Source organism: Salvelinus fontinalis, chromosome 20 (genome assembly GCF_029448725.1).
Source record: "Salvelinus fontinalis isolate EN_2023a chromosome 20, ASM2944872v1, whole genome shotgun sequence".
Taxonomy (NCBI): domain Eukaryota; kingdom Metazoa; phylum Chordata; class Actinopteri; order Salmoniformes; family Salmonidae; genus Salvelinus; species Salvelinus fontinalis.
Window position 1 is genome coordinate 35,478,868 of NC_074684.1, and position 17,500 is coordinate 35,496,367.

Consider the following 17,500-nt stretch of genomic DNA (forward strand, 5'->3'; position numbering starts at 1 on the left):
TCTATCTAGATACACCTACTCCTATATGAACATAGATCTATCTAGATACACCTACTCCTATATGAACATAGATCTATCTAGATACACCTACTCCTATATGAACATAGATCTATCTAGATACACCTACTAGAACATAGATCTATCTAGATACACCTACTAGAACATAGATCTATCTAGATACACCTACTCCTATATGAACATAGACCTATCTAGATACACCTACTCCTATATGAACATAGATCTATCTAGATACACCTACTCCTATATGAACATAGATCTATCTAGATACACCTACTCCTATATGAACATAGACCTATCTAGATACACCTACTCCTATATGAACATAGATCTATCTAGATACACCTACTCCTATATGAACATAGATCTATCTAGATACACCTACTCCTATATGAACATAGACCTATCTAGATACACCTACTCCTATATGAACATAGATCTATCTAGATACACCTACTCCTATATGAACATAGACCTATCTAGATACACCTACTCCTATATGAACATAGATCTATCTAGATACACCTACTCCTATATGAACATAGATCTATCTAGATACACCTACTCCTATATGAACATAGACCTATCTAGATACACCTACTCCTATATGAACATAGATCTATCTAGATACACCTACTCCTATATGAACATAGACCTATCTAGATACACCTACTCCTATATGAACATAGATCTATCTATATACACCTACGGCCTGCATCCATTTATATATTAGTGTGGTTTCCTATCAGTGATCTCAAAGAAAATACCTTTTAAGATTAAATATGTCCGGTACCTTAAATACATACGTTTTACTACTGCTAACTGCTGTATAAATGTCAACTGAATGTGTTCATCTCTGACTGCAGTGTGATCATCCATCAGTTAGGTAGTTTGCCTTGTCGTGTTAAAACAGTGTGTGGGAAGAACACGGATGTTAAATTGCCTCGCATTTAGCGTGTAGCTGCTGGTACATTACATTTGAAGTGAAGCTTCAGCCCAGAACTGAATAACACAGAGAGGCAAGTAAACCTCCCACTCATCTCAGAGAGAGAGAGAGAGAGAGAGAATCCCCTGCTCTCTACCCCATATTATAGAAAGTGTGTGTGTGTGTGTACCTGCAGCTTTCAGTGCCAGTAGTACTCTCCCATGGCTCTTTCTGTATGAAACAGCTGTTGGCTTTGATGGCACTGACAGCCCTACTCTTCCTGTCCCCCCCCCCCCCCCCTCCAACATACACCCCAACACACATAATGGCCTGGTGCTCAGGGCACTATTGTCCCTCCATCAGGTCCTAATGACCTGGTACTCAAGGCTCTATTGTCCCTCCATCAGGTCCTAATGGCCTGGTACTCAGGGCTCTATTGTCCCTCAATCAGGTCCTAATGACCTGGTACTCAAGGCTCTATTGTCCCTCCATCAGGTCCTAATGGCCTGGTACTCAAGGCTCTATTGTCCCTCCATCAGGTCCTAATGGCCTGGTACTCGGGGCTCTATTGTCCCTCCATCAGGTCCTAATGACCTGGTACTCAAGGCTCTATTGTCCCTCCATCAGGTCCTAATGGCCTGGTACTCAAGGCTCTATTGTCCCTCCATCAGGTCCTAATGGCCTGGTACTCGGGGCTCTATTGTCCCTCCATCGGGTCCTAATGGCCTGGTACTCAGGGCTCTATTGTCCCTCTAACCACACTGACATCAATGCAATGGAAAATCACATCAAACACTTATCATTAAAACAGTATGGTGCTTTTAAAAGTCCCCTCGCTGTGATGATCAAATTGAAGACAGAAGTTCAACAACAGGTTGAACCTGGGTGGAAAACAAGGCCGTTGTGGAAGCCTTACAACACTTTCTAAGGTGATGATTAATTTAAACATCCATATATATATGAACCCAAGCCCCCCCCCCCCCCCCCCCCCCCCCTCACAAGAAAAACCTCAATGAAAATAAGTATTGTGCTCTTATACAATACATAGCCTACAACATATTACGCATGGCAGAAAAACATCAAACTAAAGGTATTTAAGACGTCTTTGGTACATCATTTGTCCAGTCTATACTATAAATTAGAGTAATCGCCTTTCTGTGTGGACTGTATTATCATTCATATTGGATGGACTGGTTACCTTATGCTACGCTCCAAACCTTCTATCCATGAGTCTGGGAGAGAATCTATAGCCCTGGGCGATGCAGCTGGTTCATTGACTGTGCAGAAAGGCGGCTTACAGTTAGCCTACAATTATAGTGAATTAGATTTTTTTAATAACCTAGTAATAGGGCATTGTTTATATTTTCAGCGTTAGCAGTCTGGAAAATGACCTACAGAATATCTCACCACTATGCGTTTCCATCTCCTCCTCTCTCTCCTTCATTCCTTTCTTGAGGGGAGGGGGAGGGTGAGGAGGGGGGGTTGCAGAGGGGCTGTCAACAGTTTAATGAAATATGTGTTGTTGTTGTTGGGAAAAAACATTGTTACTATCGACGTTCCCTAAACAGATTTCACTTGTTTTCCTAAATGAAGCACTGGGTAGCTGCAGGAAGAGAGTTGGAGAGCCCATGACGTACAGAGTCTGGGGGGGTGGGGGGGGGGGATATCACCTGTCGCGCAGAGAGACCGTGCTCCTCAAATAGTGATTGATGTGTGATGTGAAATAAGTGTTATATATTTTTCTCAGCTGGTCATATTAAGCACGTCTCCGCTATAAAACCACAGTAACCTACCCAGCATAATTTGAAAATCGGCGTGAAAGCGGCCTCCGTTCGCTATTCGGGTGCAAATGAAAGACATGTCCCCCCCCCCCCATGCCCATTTGATAATGGGCCATTCCAAATTTGACATATTAGTAAAGACAAGATTAAATGAAGAATAGTTTGATGGGTGAAAATATGATCTACATGATGAGAGAACAGCGTGTGCAGCCTGAGAACAAGGAACGGAGTGCACGTTCTTTTATTTTGCTACTTTCACTAATCATCCATGTTCTTTCGTCTCATCGTGCAGACCATAAACATTTTGATTTCTAAGACATTCTAAGGGTTGTATCATTCACAACTAAAGTTGTCAAATAACTCTTAAAATCTAGCGTATAGGAGCTGTTTCAAATGATCGCTTTTTACACTCAACATAGTCACTTCATAAGCACACTCGCTCTTGAATAGGGGAAAAATATCCTTACTATTTTATTCAGCTAAAGTTATATTATTTATAATATAAAATAATGGCAGGAGACTTTATAAGCATGTCATGTTTGCTAAATTAACTAAACCTACAGGCTATGGTGTGGTGCATTGTCACGGCCGTTACAAGGAGAGGACCAAGGCGCAGCGTGGTCAGCGTACATTTTCTTTTATTTAATCAAAATGACGCCGAACAAAACAACAAACACTACAAAAACAAACCGTGAAGCTAAAGGCTATGTGCCATAAACAAAGTCAACTTCCCACAAAGACAGGTGGGGAAAAGGGATAACTAAGTATGGTTCTCAATCAGAGACAACGATAGACAGCTGCCTCTGATTGAGAACCACACCCCGGCCAAACACAAAGAAATAGAAAACATAGAAATAAAGAAACTAGAATGCCCACCCTAGTCACACCCTGGCCTAACCAGAATAGAGAATAAAAGCCACTCTATGGCCAAGGCGTGACATGCATAGCCAGATAATACGCTAACTCATATTCTGTTCTGCTGAAATACATTTTCTTCATATCGTAATGTTTCTTTACACCTGCTTAAAATAAATACTGCATATATTGTGGTTTGTGTATTATTACATTGATTTATTATACTTAAAAAAATATATATATATATGTTCCAAAGGCGTGTATCAGTGGTTTGTATGCAGCTTGTTTAAGTGGCAGCCTGGATATGCTAAACATGTTTATGTTTATTAACGGTCAATTACCGTGAGACCAGCAGACTTTTTTTGCATGATAATCACCGGCTGACAAAATGTCATGACAACCACAGCCCTATAATCCACCTTCCTTTCTCCTCTCTCTCCTCTCTCTGTTCAAGCCTCTCTGTAGGAAAATTAAAAACATAAATTCCTCTCTTTCCTGTCGGTACAGTTGTGTAACCAACCCTGTGTGCCTTTCTCTCCTTTCTTTCTCTCCTTTCTCCATCCCTCTTTCTCCATCCCTCTTTCTCCCTCCAGCCCTTTTCAAGGAAATCTGCCATGACTCACATCCCCCTCCTTTTTCTTTTTCCTTCACTTCATTCCTCTGCTTTTCCTCCTCCCATCCTCTCCTCCTTTCAACTCTGTGCTGGTTGAATCGACCCTGTTCACTCTCACACTCTAAACTAGAGAAAGTGCATGCAACCCTAAACCCAGTCCGGTATAGCCCAGTCCGGTAAAGCCTAGTCCGGTATAACCCAGTCCGGTATAACCCAGTCCGGTATAGCCCAGTCCGGTAAAGCCTAGTCCGGTCCGGTATAACCCAGTCCGGTAAAGCCTAGTCCGGTAAAGCCTAGTCCGGTAAAGCCTAGTCCGGTATAACCCAGTCCGGTAAAGCCTAGTCCGGTAAAGCCTAGTCCGGTATAACCCAGTCCGGTATAACCCAGTCCGGTAAAGCCCAGTCCAGTATAACCCAGTCCAGTATAACCCAGTCCGGTATAACCCAGTCCGGTATAGCCCAGTCCAGTATAACCCAGTCCAGTATAACCCAGTCCGGTATAACCCAGTCCGGTAAAGCCCAGTCCAATATAACCCAGTCCGGTATAGCCCAGTCCGGTATAACCCAGTCCGGTAAAGCCTAGTCCGGTAAAGCCCAGTCCGGTAAAGCCTAGTCCGGTAAAGCCTAGTCCGGTATAGCCCAGTCCAGTATAACCCAGTCCAGTATAACCCAGTCCGGTATAACCCAGTCCAGTATAACCCAGTCCGGTATAACCCAGTCCGGTAAAGCCTAGTCCGGTATAGCCCAGTCCGGTATAGCCCAGTCCGGTATAGCCCAGTCCGGTATAGCCTAGTCCGGTATAGCCTAGTCCGGTAAAGCCTAGTCCGGTATAACCCAGTCCGGTAAAGCCTAGTCCGGTCCGGTATAACCCAGTCCGGTATAACCCAGTCCCGTAAAGCCTAGTCCGGTATAGCCCAGTCCGGTATAACCCAGTCCGGTATAACCCAGTCCGGTATAACCCAGTCCGGTAAAGCCTAGTCCGGTAAAGCCCAGTCCGGTATAACCCAGTCCGGTAAAGCCCAGTCCGGTATAGCCCAGTCCGGTATAGCCCAGTCCGGTATAACCCAGTCCGGTATAGCCCAGTCCGGTATAACCCAGTCCGGTATAGCCCAGTCCGGTAAAGCCCAGTCCGGTAAAGCCCAGTCCGGTAAAGCCCAGTCCGGTAAAGCCCAGTCCGGTATAGCCCAGTCCAGTAAAGCCTAGTCCGGTATAACCCAGTCCGGCATAGCCCAGTCCGGCATAGCCCAGTCCGGTATAGCCTAGTCCGGTAAAGCCTAGTCCGGTAAAGCCCAGTCCGGTAGAAGCCAGTCCAGTATAACCCAACCCTAAACCCAGTCCAGTATAAGCCAACCCTAAACCCAGTCCAGTATAACCCAGTCCAGTATAACCCAGTCCGGCATAGCCTAGTCCGGTAAAGCCCAGTCCGGTAAAGCCCAGTCCGGTAGAAGCCAGTCCAGTATAACCCAACCCTAAACCCAGTCCGGTATAACTCAGTCCGGTAAAACCCAACCCTAAACCCAGTCCGGTATTACCCAGTCCAGTATAACCCAACCCTAAACCCAGTCCAGTATAAGCCACAGGGATCCTGTAAATCAGTTCTATATGTAATTCTATGAGCCCACAATCATTCTCATTCTCTCACCTCTTGACCCCTCAGTCAAACCCAACCTAGTCCAGGTAAGTTCAGCCTAGTCCAGCTAAATCTAGTTCAGTTTTTCTGTAGTTTTGAATCTCTTATCCTCCGTTCTCTGACCTCTTGACCCCCTCAGTCACTCTCATCCTCCATTCTCTAACCTCTTGACCCCCTCAGTCACTCTCACCCTCCCTTCTCTGACCTCTTGACCCCCTCAGTCACTCTCACCCTCCCTTCTCTGACCTCTTGACCCCCTCAGTCACTCTCACCCTCCCTTCTCTGACCTCTTGACCCCCTCAGTCACTCTCACCCTCCCTTCTCTGACCTCTTGACCCCTCAATCGCTCTCGGTGATTTGGCCTCCTCCATCAGTCACATAGTGTTCAGCTCATATTACCGAACAGCAGACGTTGTTCAGGGTTTAACTGGTCTTTCTTCAAATGTAATTGAATGGGTTTATCCTGAATAGGTACCGTATGGGTGCATGGAGACAGGCAGACGCTAGTGAAGGTGGTTAGGGGTCGGCAGAATAAGGGTCTGGTGCGAATGGCTGTAGACTAGAGACAAGGCCGGAAGTTAATAGGATGGGGTGAGCTCAACTCTGTCCAATAAACAACTTGTTCTTACTGACTTGCCTGAATAAATAAAAGGTTAAATACAAATTGAAATCTGTCAGGGGTATGGTTGGAATAGTTCAGCATGGTCAGAATCTAACCCCGTATTTGTGACCCATTTCAGGAAGCTAGGCGTATGTTGCATATCACTACTTCACAGGAGATGCATTTGAACATATATATGTATTTTTTTATCTAAATGTGTTTTTTGGCAGAAATGCCTTCTGGAAGATGTAAACTTCAGTGTGCCTTAATAACAAACGTGTATGCTATCTGTAAATACGAATAAAAATGTTAAATTACGAGCCTAGTTGGTTTAGCCACGGAAAAAGTGAGGAACCTTCCCACTAGCCATGATTGGTTAAGATAATGGATGGGCTGGACATGCTGAGAGATGAGTTCTGATTGGTTTGCCATGTAGCAGGCTTCTGTCTATAACATGAGCTGCTCAGTATGTGTAGATCATCCTTGCTACCGCAGCTTTTATGAAAGATATGAAATTAGCCAGGGAGAACTGCAAAAGTATTGGCACTACTCTCAACAACATTTCTGCCCAGAATTTAGCAGGCGCTATCGACAAAGATCAGTGGGAAAAGTTGTGACGGACTACTTTCTGCACACGGTCAGTGTGAACCGGAGTGACTTGGGCCAAACAAGCTGTACAAACAAAACAGAAACGACACAGGACGTCTTACTTAGTTAGCTAAAGGCGTTCCAGTCTGCCGTGAAGCGTTCATCCATGTATACGTGTAATAGTCTAGCTACATTTTCAGATATTATACCTTTCTAAATTTGTCAGATAGTCGTTTTCATTGCAAGTTAGTGTACTGTTAGCTAGCGGGCTAGCTAGCGAACGTTACGTGTATGATCATGTGTAGTAATATTATTTGTAGCTCATAAATCCATTTGTCTTGCTAGTTAATATGTTTCGTTGTTTAGCTAGCTAGCGACCCATCCACTTAGCTAGATGTGGCTGGGGGGTAGTTAATAGCATTTCTTTCACATGACCCATCAATATAGACAAATATGTCTGAGTAAGCATCATCTAAAATATTTATAAAATATTTTTATCTGCACACTTTCCATTTTTGATATTGCTACCTTTGCTAACCATTTCACTGTACCGTTTACACCTTCTGTATCCTGTGTATGTGACGTATAAACTGATTTTGTTTGATATAGTGTGTGTTTACCAGAGACGGTAATGTGAAAAACAACATGACCTGCACCAAAGTCAGATTAGGACAAAGGCCAAGGACTAGATAGTGTATTTTTACTACTACTTTCTGCTTCTACTTCCACCACTTTAAGTCTTGAAATCTTTGGTTGTTTACTACACTACCTTACTCACTCTGTTTAGCACATGGCCTCACATGTGAATCCTTAAAGAGATAGGTGGGGCTAGGGCTGTTGCGGTTAGAGGTCGACCGATTATGGTTTTTCAACGCCGATACCGATTATTGGAGAACCAAAAAAAGCCGATACCGATTAATCAACCAATTTTTATATATAAATATATTTGTAATAATGACAATTACAACAATACTGAATGAACACTTTTATTTTAACTTAATATAATACATAAATAAAATCAATTTAGTCTCAAATAAATAATGAAACATGTTCAATTTGGTTTAAATAATGCAAAAACACAGTGTTGGAGAAGAAAGTAAAAGTGCAATATGGGCCATGTAAAAAAGCTAACGTTTTAGTTCCTTGCTCAGAACATGAGAACATATGAAAGCTGGTAGTTCCTTTTAACATGTGTCTTCAATATTCCCAGGTAAGAAGTTTTAGGTTGTAGTTATTATAGGAATTATAGGACTATTTCTCTCTATACCATTTGTATTTGATATACCTTTGTCTATTGGATGTTCTTATAGGCACTATAGTATTGCCAGCCTAATCTCGGGAGTTGATAGGCTTGAAGTCATAAACAGCGCTGTGCTTCAAGCATGCTGGCAAACGCAGGAAAGGGCTGTTTGATTGATGCATATACCCTGACTCTGCTTACAATGAACGCAAGAGAAGTGACACAATTTTCCTTGTTAATATTGCCTGCCAACATGAATTTCTTAACTAAATATGCAGGTTTAAAAAAATATATATACTTGTGTATTGATTTTAAGAAAGGCATTGATGTTTATGTTAGGTTCATTGGTGCAACGATTGTGCTTTTGTCGCGAATGCGCTTTTGTTAAATCATCACCCGTTTGGCGAAGTAGGCTGTGATTCGATGATAAATTAACAGGCACCGCATTGATAATATGCAACGCAGGACAAGCTAGTTAAACTAGTAATATCATCAACCATGTGTAGTTAACTAGTGATTATGTTAAGATTGATGTTTTTTATAAGTTAAGTTTAATGCTAGCTAGCAACTTACCTTGGCTCCTTGCTGCACTCGCGTAACAGGTGGTCAGCCTGCCACGCAGTCTCCTCGTGGATTGCAATGTAATCGGCCATAATCGGCGTCCAAAAATGCTGATTACCGATTTTTATGAAAACTTGAAATCGGCCCTAATTAACTGGCCATGCCGATTAATCGGTCGACCTCTAGTTGCGGTGACCGTATTACCGCGACATCGGTGGTCACGAGTCATGAAGGCACATGACCGTTTAACTAATATCCACTCTACTGTCCCTCTAATCATTCTGACATCAATGCAAATGTAATCGAAAATCTAATCAAACACTTAATGAGAGCACATGAGCTCCTGTTACACAACATTTCTATAGGCTTTGCAATCGCGGGAGAAAACACAGTGATGGCCACTAATAAAAAGAGGAGGATGCCAACAGCTTTCTATAGGCTAGGCCTACTGTATTTATTTCTCAACTCTACTAATAGCACATTGCTTATATTTACTACAGGAGTATAGTCTCCCTGGCCGGTATGAAAATGAACCACGGTGAAAGCGTCCTCCATTCGCTATTTAAGTGCACAGATAATAATTATTTTTTGCTCTGCCCCTTTTTCAGACAGGTGCGTGATAATAGTCCATTCTAAATCCAAACTAATTTCACACATAAACTCAGCAAAAAAAGAAACGTCCCTTTTTCAGGACCCTGTCTTTCAAAGATAATTAGTAAACGCGAATCCGACCTGGTGAGACAAAATCTTGACTCATCAGTGAAGCCGTTCTGTACCTGTCCCGCAGGTGTGATGTTCGGATGTACCGATCCTAAAAATCCAAATAATTTCACACAGATCTTCATTGTGAAGGGTTTAAACACTGTTTCCCATGCTTGTTCAATGAACCGTAAACAATTACATGCACCTGTGGAACGGTCGTTAAGACACTAACAACTTACAGACGGTAGGCAATTAAGGTCACAGTTATGAAAACTTAGGACACTAAAGAGGCCTTTCTTCTGACTCTGAAAAACACCAAAAGAAAGATGCCCAGGGTCCCTGCTCATCTGTGTGGACGTGCCTTAGGCATGCTGCAAGGAGGCATGAGGACTGCATATGTGGCCAGGGCAATAAATTGCAATGTCCGTACTGTGAGACGCCTAAGACAGCGCTATAGGGAGACAGGATGGACAGGTGATCGTCCTTGCAGTGGCAGACCACGTGTAACAACACATGCACACGATCGGTACATCCAAACATCACACCTGCGGGACAGGTACAGAACGACAACAACAACTGCCCGAGTTACACCAGGAACGCGCAATCCCTCCATCAGTGCTCAGACCTTCCGCAATAGGCTGAGAGATACTGGACTGAGGGCTTGTAGGCCTGTTGTAAGGCAGTTCATCAGACATCACCGGCACAAACCCAACGTTGCTGGACCAGACAGGACTGGCAAAAAGTGGTCTTCACTGACGAGTCAAGATTTTGTCTCACCAGGTCGGATTCGCGTTTATCGTCGAAGGAATGAGCATTACACCGAGGCCTGTACACCAGATACTGACCGTTACTTTGGATTTTGACCCCGTTTTTGTTCAGGGACACATTATTCCATTTCTGTTAGTCACATGTCTGTGGAACTTGTTCAGTTTATGTCTCAGTTGTTGAATCTTATGTTCATACAAATATTTACACATGTTAAATTTGCTGAAAATAAATGCAGTTGACAGAGAGAGGACGTTTCTTTTTTTTTGCTGAGTTTATATTATTTAGTATATTTAAAGACGAGATTAAATCGAGAATAGTCTGATGGGTGACAATATTAGGCTATCACTTGTGAATTATTTATTATCACTTGTGTAAGAAACAATGCCTTTTTTTTTCTCGACTTTTTCAAATTGTAGTCGCACACCTCATGTAGCCTAGCCCATAGGCCTATATGTTTTAATAAGGTGAAGTGAAGTGGCCACTAAAATGAAGCACATTAATTCCCTTTACAAGGGGTGTAGAGCCTAACTGGCATACTTAAGCAGCGCGTGAGTTTCAAGTTTGGGGAAGAGAATGTTCACCATAAAAATGCACCTTTGTAATAAAAGCATTATTGTATTTGCATAATTGCATAATTGTATTTGCGGTCACTTTGATAATGGTGTTTTCCACTAATGGAACATTCGCGCTTATAGCCTACTACCATGTGGGCAGTGCTGAGCTTATAATGTGACGAAATTAGCCTATGCTAAAAGATCTAATCTGTTGCATCAGCAACATTGTATAAAAAAGTTTTTTTGATGCGTAGTGGTTGTATTAATTTGGGATCTATCGCATCCCCCAACTGTCCCAGACTATGTTTGGAATATTTATTTCTCGAACAGAATAGAATAGTTTGACTTTTGTACTATGGGGGATAGTAGATTGACATAGGCTAGTGCTTTTGAGGTTCGTTTGGCCTGCTCATCTTGTTTGCTGAAAATGTGGACGGTCCCTCCAATATCTTCAATATGCACCTCGGAATTGTATAAGGACGCGTGCAGTTGCGTCGCACGTCTGTCTTCACTTGTAGCCTGTGAGAACGACCCAATCACGTGATGGCGCGTGCATCACTCAGGGAGAAGGGCACAACGGTCACTGGCCGCAAAAGGCATGGATTTTTTTTAGGGTGCATTACGGCCACTCAAAGGGGATGCCACCGTAAAAGTCTAGGCATTATCAAGTGCTTGTCAAATTGTGAATGAGAGACTGATGAAGTGTGTACAGCCTGCACAAAAAAAAAACTAAGCAGAGCTCCTGCCTTTCAAGCAACTGTTTTCAAATCATCATTAGTTGCATCATACAGCCTTACAAATCTAAGCATATAGCCCAGAGTTTGTAGAACAACTAAAGTTAAATTAATAACTCTAAATTAAGCAGATAGGAGGACCTGTTTATTTGTTAACCGCTCAACACAGAATACCTGCATGTGTGCACTCCCTCAAATCATTTGGAGAAAATATCCTTTCTTTTTTATTCAGCTTTGTTCAATTGTATTTTTCATACTATAAAATAATACCACGGAATTCTAAGCAAATCTTGTCTGCTAAATGAACTAGTGTAGCCCGCGGCCATTTGACATAGCCAGAACAGGATCTAGCAGGAAGACATCTCAGTATGTTATTCTGTTGTTCTGAAATAGACTACATTTTCTTCATATCATGTTTCTTTAGACCTGTTTCAAATAAATAATGGATTTATTGTGACGGTCTAGGCTATATTACATGGATTTATTGTGACGGTCTAGGCTATATTACATGGATTTATTGTGACGGTCTAGGCTATATTACGTGGATTTATTGTGACGGTCTAGGCTATATTACATGGATTTATTGTGACGGTCTGGGCTATATTAGATGGATTTATTGTGACGGTCTAGGCTACATTACATGGATTTATTGTGACGGTCTAGGCTATATTACATGGATTTATTGTGACGGTCTAGACTATATTACATGGATTTATTGTGACGGTCTAGGCTATATTACATGGATTTATTGTGACGGTCTGGGCTATATTACATGGATTTATTGTGACGGTCTAGGCTATATTACATGGATTTATTGTGACGGTCTAGACTATATTACATGGATTTATTGTGACGGTCTAGACTATATTACATGGATTTATTGTGACGGTCTAGACTATATTACATGGATTTATTGTGACGGTCTAGGCTATATTACATGGATTTATTGTGACGGTCTAGGCTATATTACATGGATTTATTGTGACGGTCTGGACTATATTACATGGATTTATTGTGACGGTCTAGGCTATATTACATGGATTTATTAGACTTTTTAACATGTAGACGTGCCAAAGGTCTGCATCAGTGGCTTGTAGGCAATGTGTGTGTGTGTAAGCCAGAAGCTACTAAATGTGTTTATCTTAATTAACGGTCAATTACCGTGAGACCGACAGTTATTTGCTTGATAATCACCGGCTGACGAAATTTGGTGACCCGCCAGAGCCCTGGGTGGTTATCAAGCAAATAACTGGTTTACCGCCTGGTTTACCCACCTGGTGTACTGCCTGGTGTACTGCCTGGTGTACTGCCTGGTTTACTGCCTGGTTTACCGCCTGGTTTACTGCCTGGTGTGTGTTCCCAGGACAGTATTGAAGCAGCAGCATGTATTTAGGGTGTGAACGATTATGAATTGTGAATTATCAAATTTTGCTACATAAGACTGAATCGAGGTGGTTGGTCACCTTTTCCAAACCGCCAGCAGAGATGAAAGAGGTGGCTTCTGGGAAATTACTCACCAGTCAGTGGTGAATGGCAGGATTCACATAACGCATGCAGGGACTGAAACCAGGAAAGCAAGCAAACAAACAAACACACACACACACACTAAAGAGTATCGAGACTGCAGAGCAGTTGAGGGGTGAAGGGGTGAAATATGTTGGTAGTCATTCTCTGCATACCATGGACTGCTGTTGTGACACGGATATTGCTCTCTTCATCTCTACAGTCCCTCTCTCTGTTTTATACTGCTCTCTACAGTCCCTCTCTCTGCTCTCTACAGTCCCTCTCTCTGCTCTCTACAGTCCCTCTCTCTGCTCTCTACAGTCCCTCTCTCTGTTTTATACTGCTCTCTACAGTCCCTCTCTCTGCTCTCTACAGTCCCTCTCTCTGCTCTCTACAGTCCCTCTCTCTGCTCTCTACAGTCCCTCTCTCTGTTTTATACTGCTCTCTACAGTCCCTCTCTCTGTTTTATACTGCTCTCTACAGTCCCTCTCTCTGCTCTCTACAGTCCCTCTCTCTGCTCTCTACAGTCCCTCTCTCTGTTTTATACTGCTCTCTACAGTCCCTCTCTCTGCTCTCTACAGTCCCTCTCTCTGTTTTATACTGCTCTCTACAGTCCCTCTCTCTGCTCTCTACAGTCCCTCTCTCTGTTTTATAGTGCTCTCTACAGTCCCTCTCTCTGCTCTCTACAGTCCCTCTCTCTGCTCTCTACAGTCCCTCTCTCTGTTTTATACTGCTCTCTACAGTCCCTCTCTCTGCTCTCTACAGTCCCTCTCTCTGCTCTCTACAGTCCCTCTCTCTGTTTTATACTGCTCTCTACAGTCCCTCTCTCTGCTCTCTACAGTCCCTCTCTCTGTTTTATACTGCTCTCTACAGTCCCTCTCTCTGCTCTCTACAGTCCCTCTCTCTGTTTTATACTGCTCTCTACAGTCCCTCTCTCTGCTCTCTACAGTCCCTCTCTCTGTTTTATACTGCTCTCTACAGTCCCTCTCTCTGCTCTCTACAGTCCCTCTCTCTGTTTTATACTGCTCTCTACAGTCCCTCTCTCTGCTCTCTACAGTCCCTCTCTCTGTTTTATACTGCTCTCTACAGTCCCTCTCTCTGCTCTCTACAGTCCCTCTCTCTGTTTTATACTGCTCTCTACAGTCCCTCTCTCTGCTCTCTACAGTCCCTCTCTCTGTTTTATACTGCTCTCTACAGTCCCTCTCTCTGCTCTCTACAGTCCCTCTCTCTGTTTTATACTGCTCTCTACAGTCCCTCTCTCTGCTCTCTACAGTCCTTCTCTCTGTTTTATACTGCTCTCTACAGTCCCTCTCTCTGCTCTCTACAGTCCCTCTCTCTGTTTTATACTGCTCTCTACAGTCCCTCTCTCTGCTCTCTACAGTCCCTCTCTCTGTTTTATACTGCTCTCTACAGTCCCTCTCTCTGCTCTCTACAGTCCCTCTCTCTGTTTTATACTGCTCTCTACAGTCCCTCTCTCTGCTCTCTACAGTCCCTCTCTCTGTTTTATACTGCTCTCTACAGTCCCTCTCTCTGTTTTATACTGCTCTCTACAGTCCCTCTCTCTGCTCTCTACAGTCCCTCTCGCTGTTCTCTACTCACTCACACGCACGCACGCACGCACGCACGCACGCACGCACGCACGCACGCACGCACGCACGCACACACACACACACACACACACACACACACACACACAGCCATGTTTCCCCCTGGGTGCAGTGCTCACTAATGGCCTGTCTATTTCTGTATGGTTGTTGTTGCGTAACACCTGGCCAATTACTCTATAGCCTAAATTATTTACACACACTAAGACATATAGATACATATAGACATATATATATATATAGACATATAGATATAAAGACATAGATATATATATATAGACATATAGATACATATAGACATATAGATACATATAGACATATAGATAGACATATATATAGATATATAGACGCATACATATATATATAGTTGTAGTCAGAAGTTTACATACACCTTAGCCAAATACATTTAAACTCAGTTTTTCACAATTCCTGACATTTAATCCTAGTAAAAATTACCCTGTGTTAGGTCAGTTAGGATCACCACTTTATTTGAAGAATGTGAAATGTCAGAATAATAGTAGAGAGAATGATTTACTTCAGCTTTCATTTCTTTCATCACATTCCCAGTGGGTCAGAAGTTTTACATACACTCAATTAGTATTTGGTAGCATTGCCTTTAAATTGTTTAACTTGGGTCAAATATTTTGGGTAGCCTTCCACAAGCTTCCCACAATAAGTTGGGTGAATTTTGACCCATTCCTCCTGACAGAGCTGGTGTAACTGAGTCAGGTTTGTAGGCCTGCTTGCTCGCACACACTTTTTTAGTTCTGCCCACAAATGTTCTATGGGATTGAGGTCAGGGTTTTGTGATGGCCACTCCAATACCTTGACTTTGTTGTCCTTAAGCCATTTTGCCACAACTTTGGAAGAATGCTTGGGGTCATTGTCCATTTGGAGGACCCATTTGCAACCAAGCTTTAACTTCCTGACTGATGTCTTGAGATGTTGCTTGAATATATCCACATAATTGTCCTTCCTCATGATGCCATCTATTTTGTGAAGTGCACCAGTCCCTCCTGCAGCAAAGCACCCCCACAACATGTTGCTGCCACCCCCGTGCTTCACGGTTGGGATGGTGTTCTTCGGCTTGCAAGCATCCCCCTTTTCCCTCCAAACACAACAATGGTCATTATGGCCAAACAGATCTATTTGTGTTTCATGAGACCGGGGGACATTTCTCCAAAAAGTACAATCTTTGTTCCCATGTGCAGTTGCAAACCGTAGTCTGGCTTTTTTATGGCAGTTTTGGAGCAGTGGCTTCTTCCTTGCTAAGTGGCCTTTCAGGTTATGTCGATATAGGACTCGTTTTACTGTGGATATAGATACTTTTGTACCTGTTTTCTCCAGCATCTTCACAAGGTCCTTTGCTTTTGTTCTGGGATTGATTTGCACTTTCCGCACCAAAGTACGTTCATCTCTAGGAGACCAAACGCTTCTCCTTCCTGAGCTGTTGTGGTCCCATGTTGTGTGGTGTTTATACTTGCGTACTATTGTTTGTACAGATGAACGTGGTATCTTCAGGCGTTTGGAAATTGCTCCCAAGGATGAACCAGACTTGTGGAGGTCTACAAAAACAAAATCGTAGGTTTTGGCTGATTCCTTTTGATTTTCCCATGATATCAAGCAAAGAGGCACTGAGTTTGAAGGTAGGCCTTGAAATACATCCACAGGTACAACTCCAATTGACTTAAATGATGTCAATTAGCCTATCAGAAGCTTCTAAAGCCATGACATCATTTTCTGGAATTTTCCAAGCTGTTTAAAGGCACAGTCAACTTAGTGTATGTAATCATCTGACCCACTGGAATTGTGATACAGTGAATATCAGTGAACATAATCTGTCTGTAAACAGTTGTTGGAAAAATGACTTGTGTCATGCACCAAGTAGATGTCCTAACCGACTTGCCAAAACTATAGTTTGTTAACAAGACATTTGTGGAGTGGTTGAAAAACGAGTTTTAATGACTCCAACCTAAGTGTATGTAAACTTCCGACTTCTGACAGGCATGTCTCTAGATTATGTGATGAGATCATAGGACGATCGTCACACACACTGTATGTACGGCTGTGGAATAATGTAAACTAGATTATCAGTATATCTGGATCTAAGGACCGTGTGCTAGTGTGAACGTGTGTGTGTGTTTCCTTGCACTGTTGCTAACCTCAAACTCTTGTGTGTGTTTTTTATTTAGATTCTCCTGTGTCTAAGTCTGGTCCTGGTTACTCCGGAGCTCCACGCATCCAGAGGCAGGAGCAGGTCATCCACCACTCCCCCAAGAAGAGCTCCCAGGTCAGGCTTCACTCTGCGCCACACTCCCCTGTCCTCACCTCGACCAGGGTGGAGGACCAGACGTACTCACCTGATGGACCATTTGAGTTGAATGTCAATAGTCCAAAGTGACTTTCTCTCCTCACCTCCTCTCCTCTACTTCATCTGCTCTAAAGCACCTGAAGACATGTTCTCTTGTCCAGACTCCTGTCTAACCCATCTCTCTCTCTCTCTCTCTCTCCCTCCCTCTCTCTCCCCCTCTCTCTCTCTCTCTCTCTCTCTCTCCTCTCTCTCCTCTCTCTCCCCCCAGCAGCCCGAGGGTCCCTACTCCAGCAGTAACACCCTTTCCAGCACGGCCTCCAGCGGAGGCCACAGCGACCCCGACAAGTGGTCCGACCTGGGGGCCCCCGGAGCACCAGGGGAGGCCACTGACTCTGAACCCAACGGCCTGGGAGGGGGGTACCTCCAGGGGGCCTCGGCCGACAGCGGGATAGACACCTCGTCTTACGGAGGGGGAGGGGGCCACTCACACCCCCACCACGGGAGTTCTAGTTG

General features: G+C 43.3%; 1 protein-coding gene across 4 annotated transcripts in view; it reads left to right on the forward strand.

Annotated features, from left to right (window-relative positions):
* LOC129817780 (signal-induced proliferation-associated 1-like protein 1) overlaps positions 1–17,500 on the forward strand; it is a 286,608-nt gene that overhangs the window by 248,899 nt on the left and 20,209 nt on the right. For 3 of the 4 annotated variants that reach the window (XM_055873334.1, XM_055873335.1, XM_055873337.1), the window contains 2 exons: positions 16,869–16,966; positions 17,256–17,500. The exon at positions 17,256–17,500 is cut by the window's right edge and continues 231 nt beyond it. In XM_055873334.1, coding sequence (XP_055729309.1) covers positions 16,869–16,966; positions 17,256–17,500 — 343 coding nt within the window. The remainder of the gene's footprint in view (positions 1–16,868; positions 16,967–17,255) is intronic. The other variant, XM_055873338.1, reaches the window with a different exon arrangement.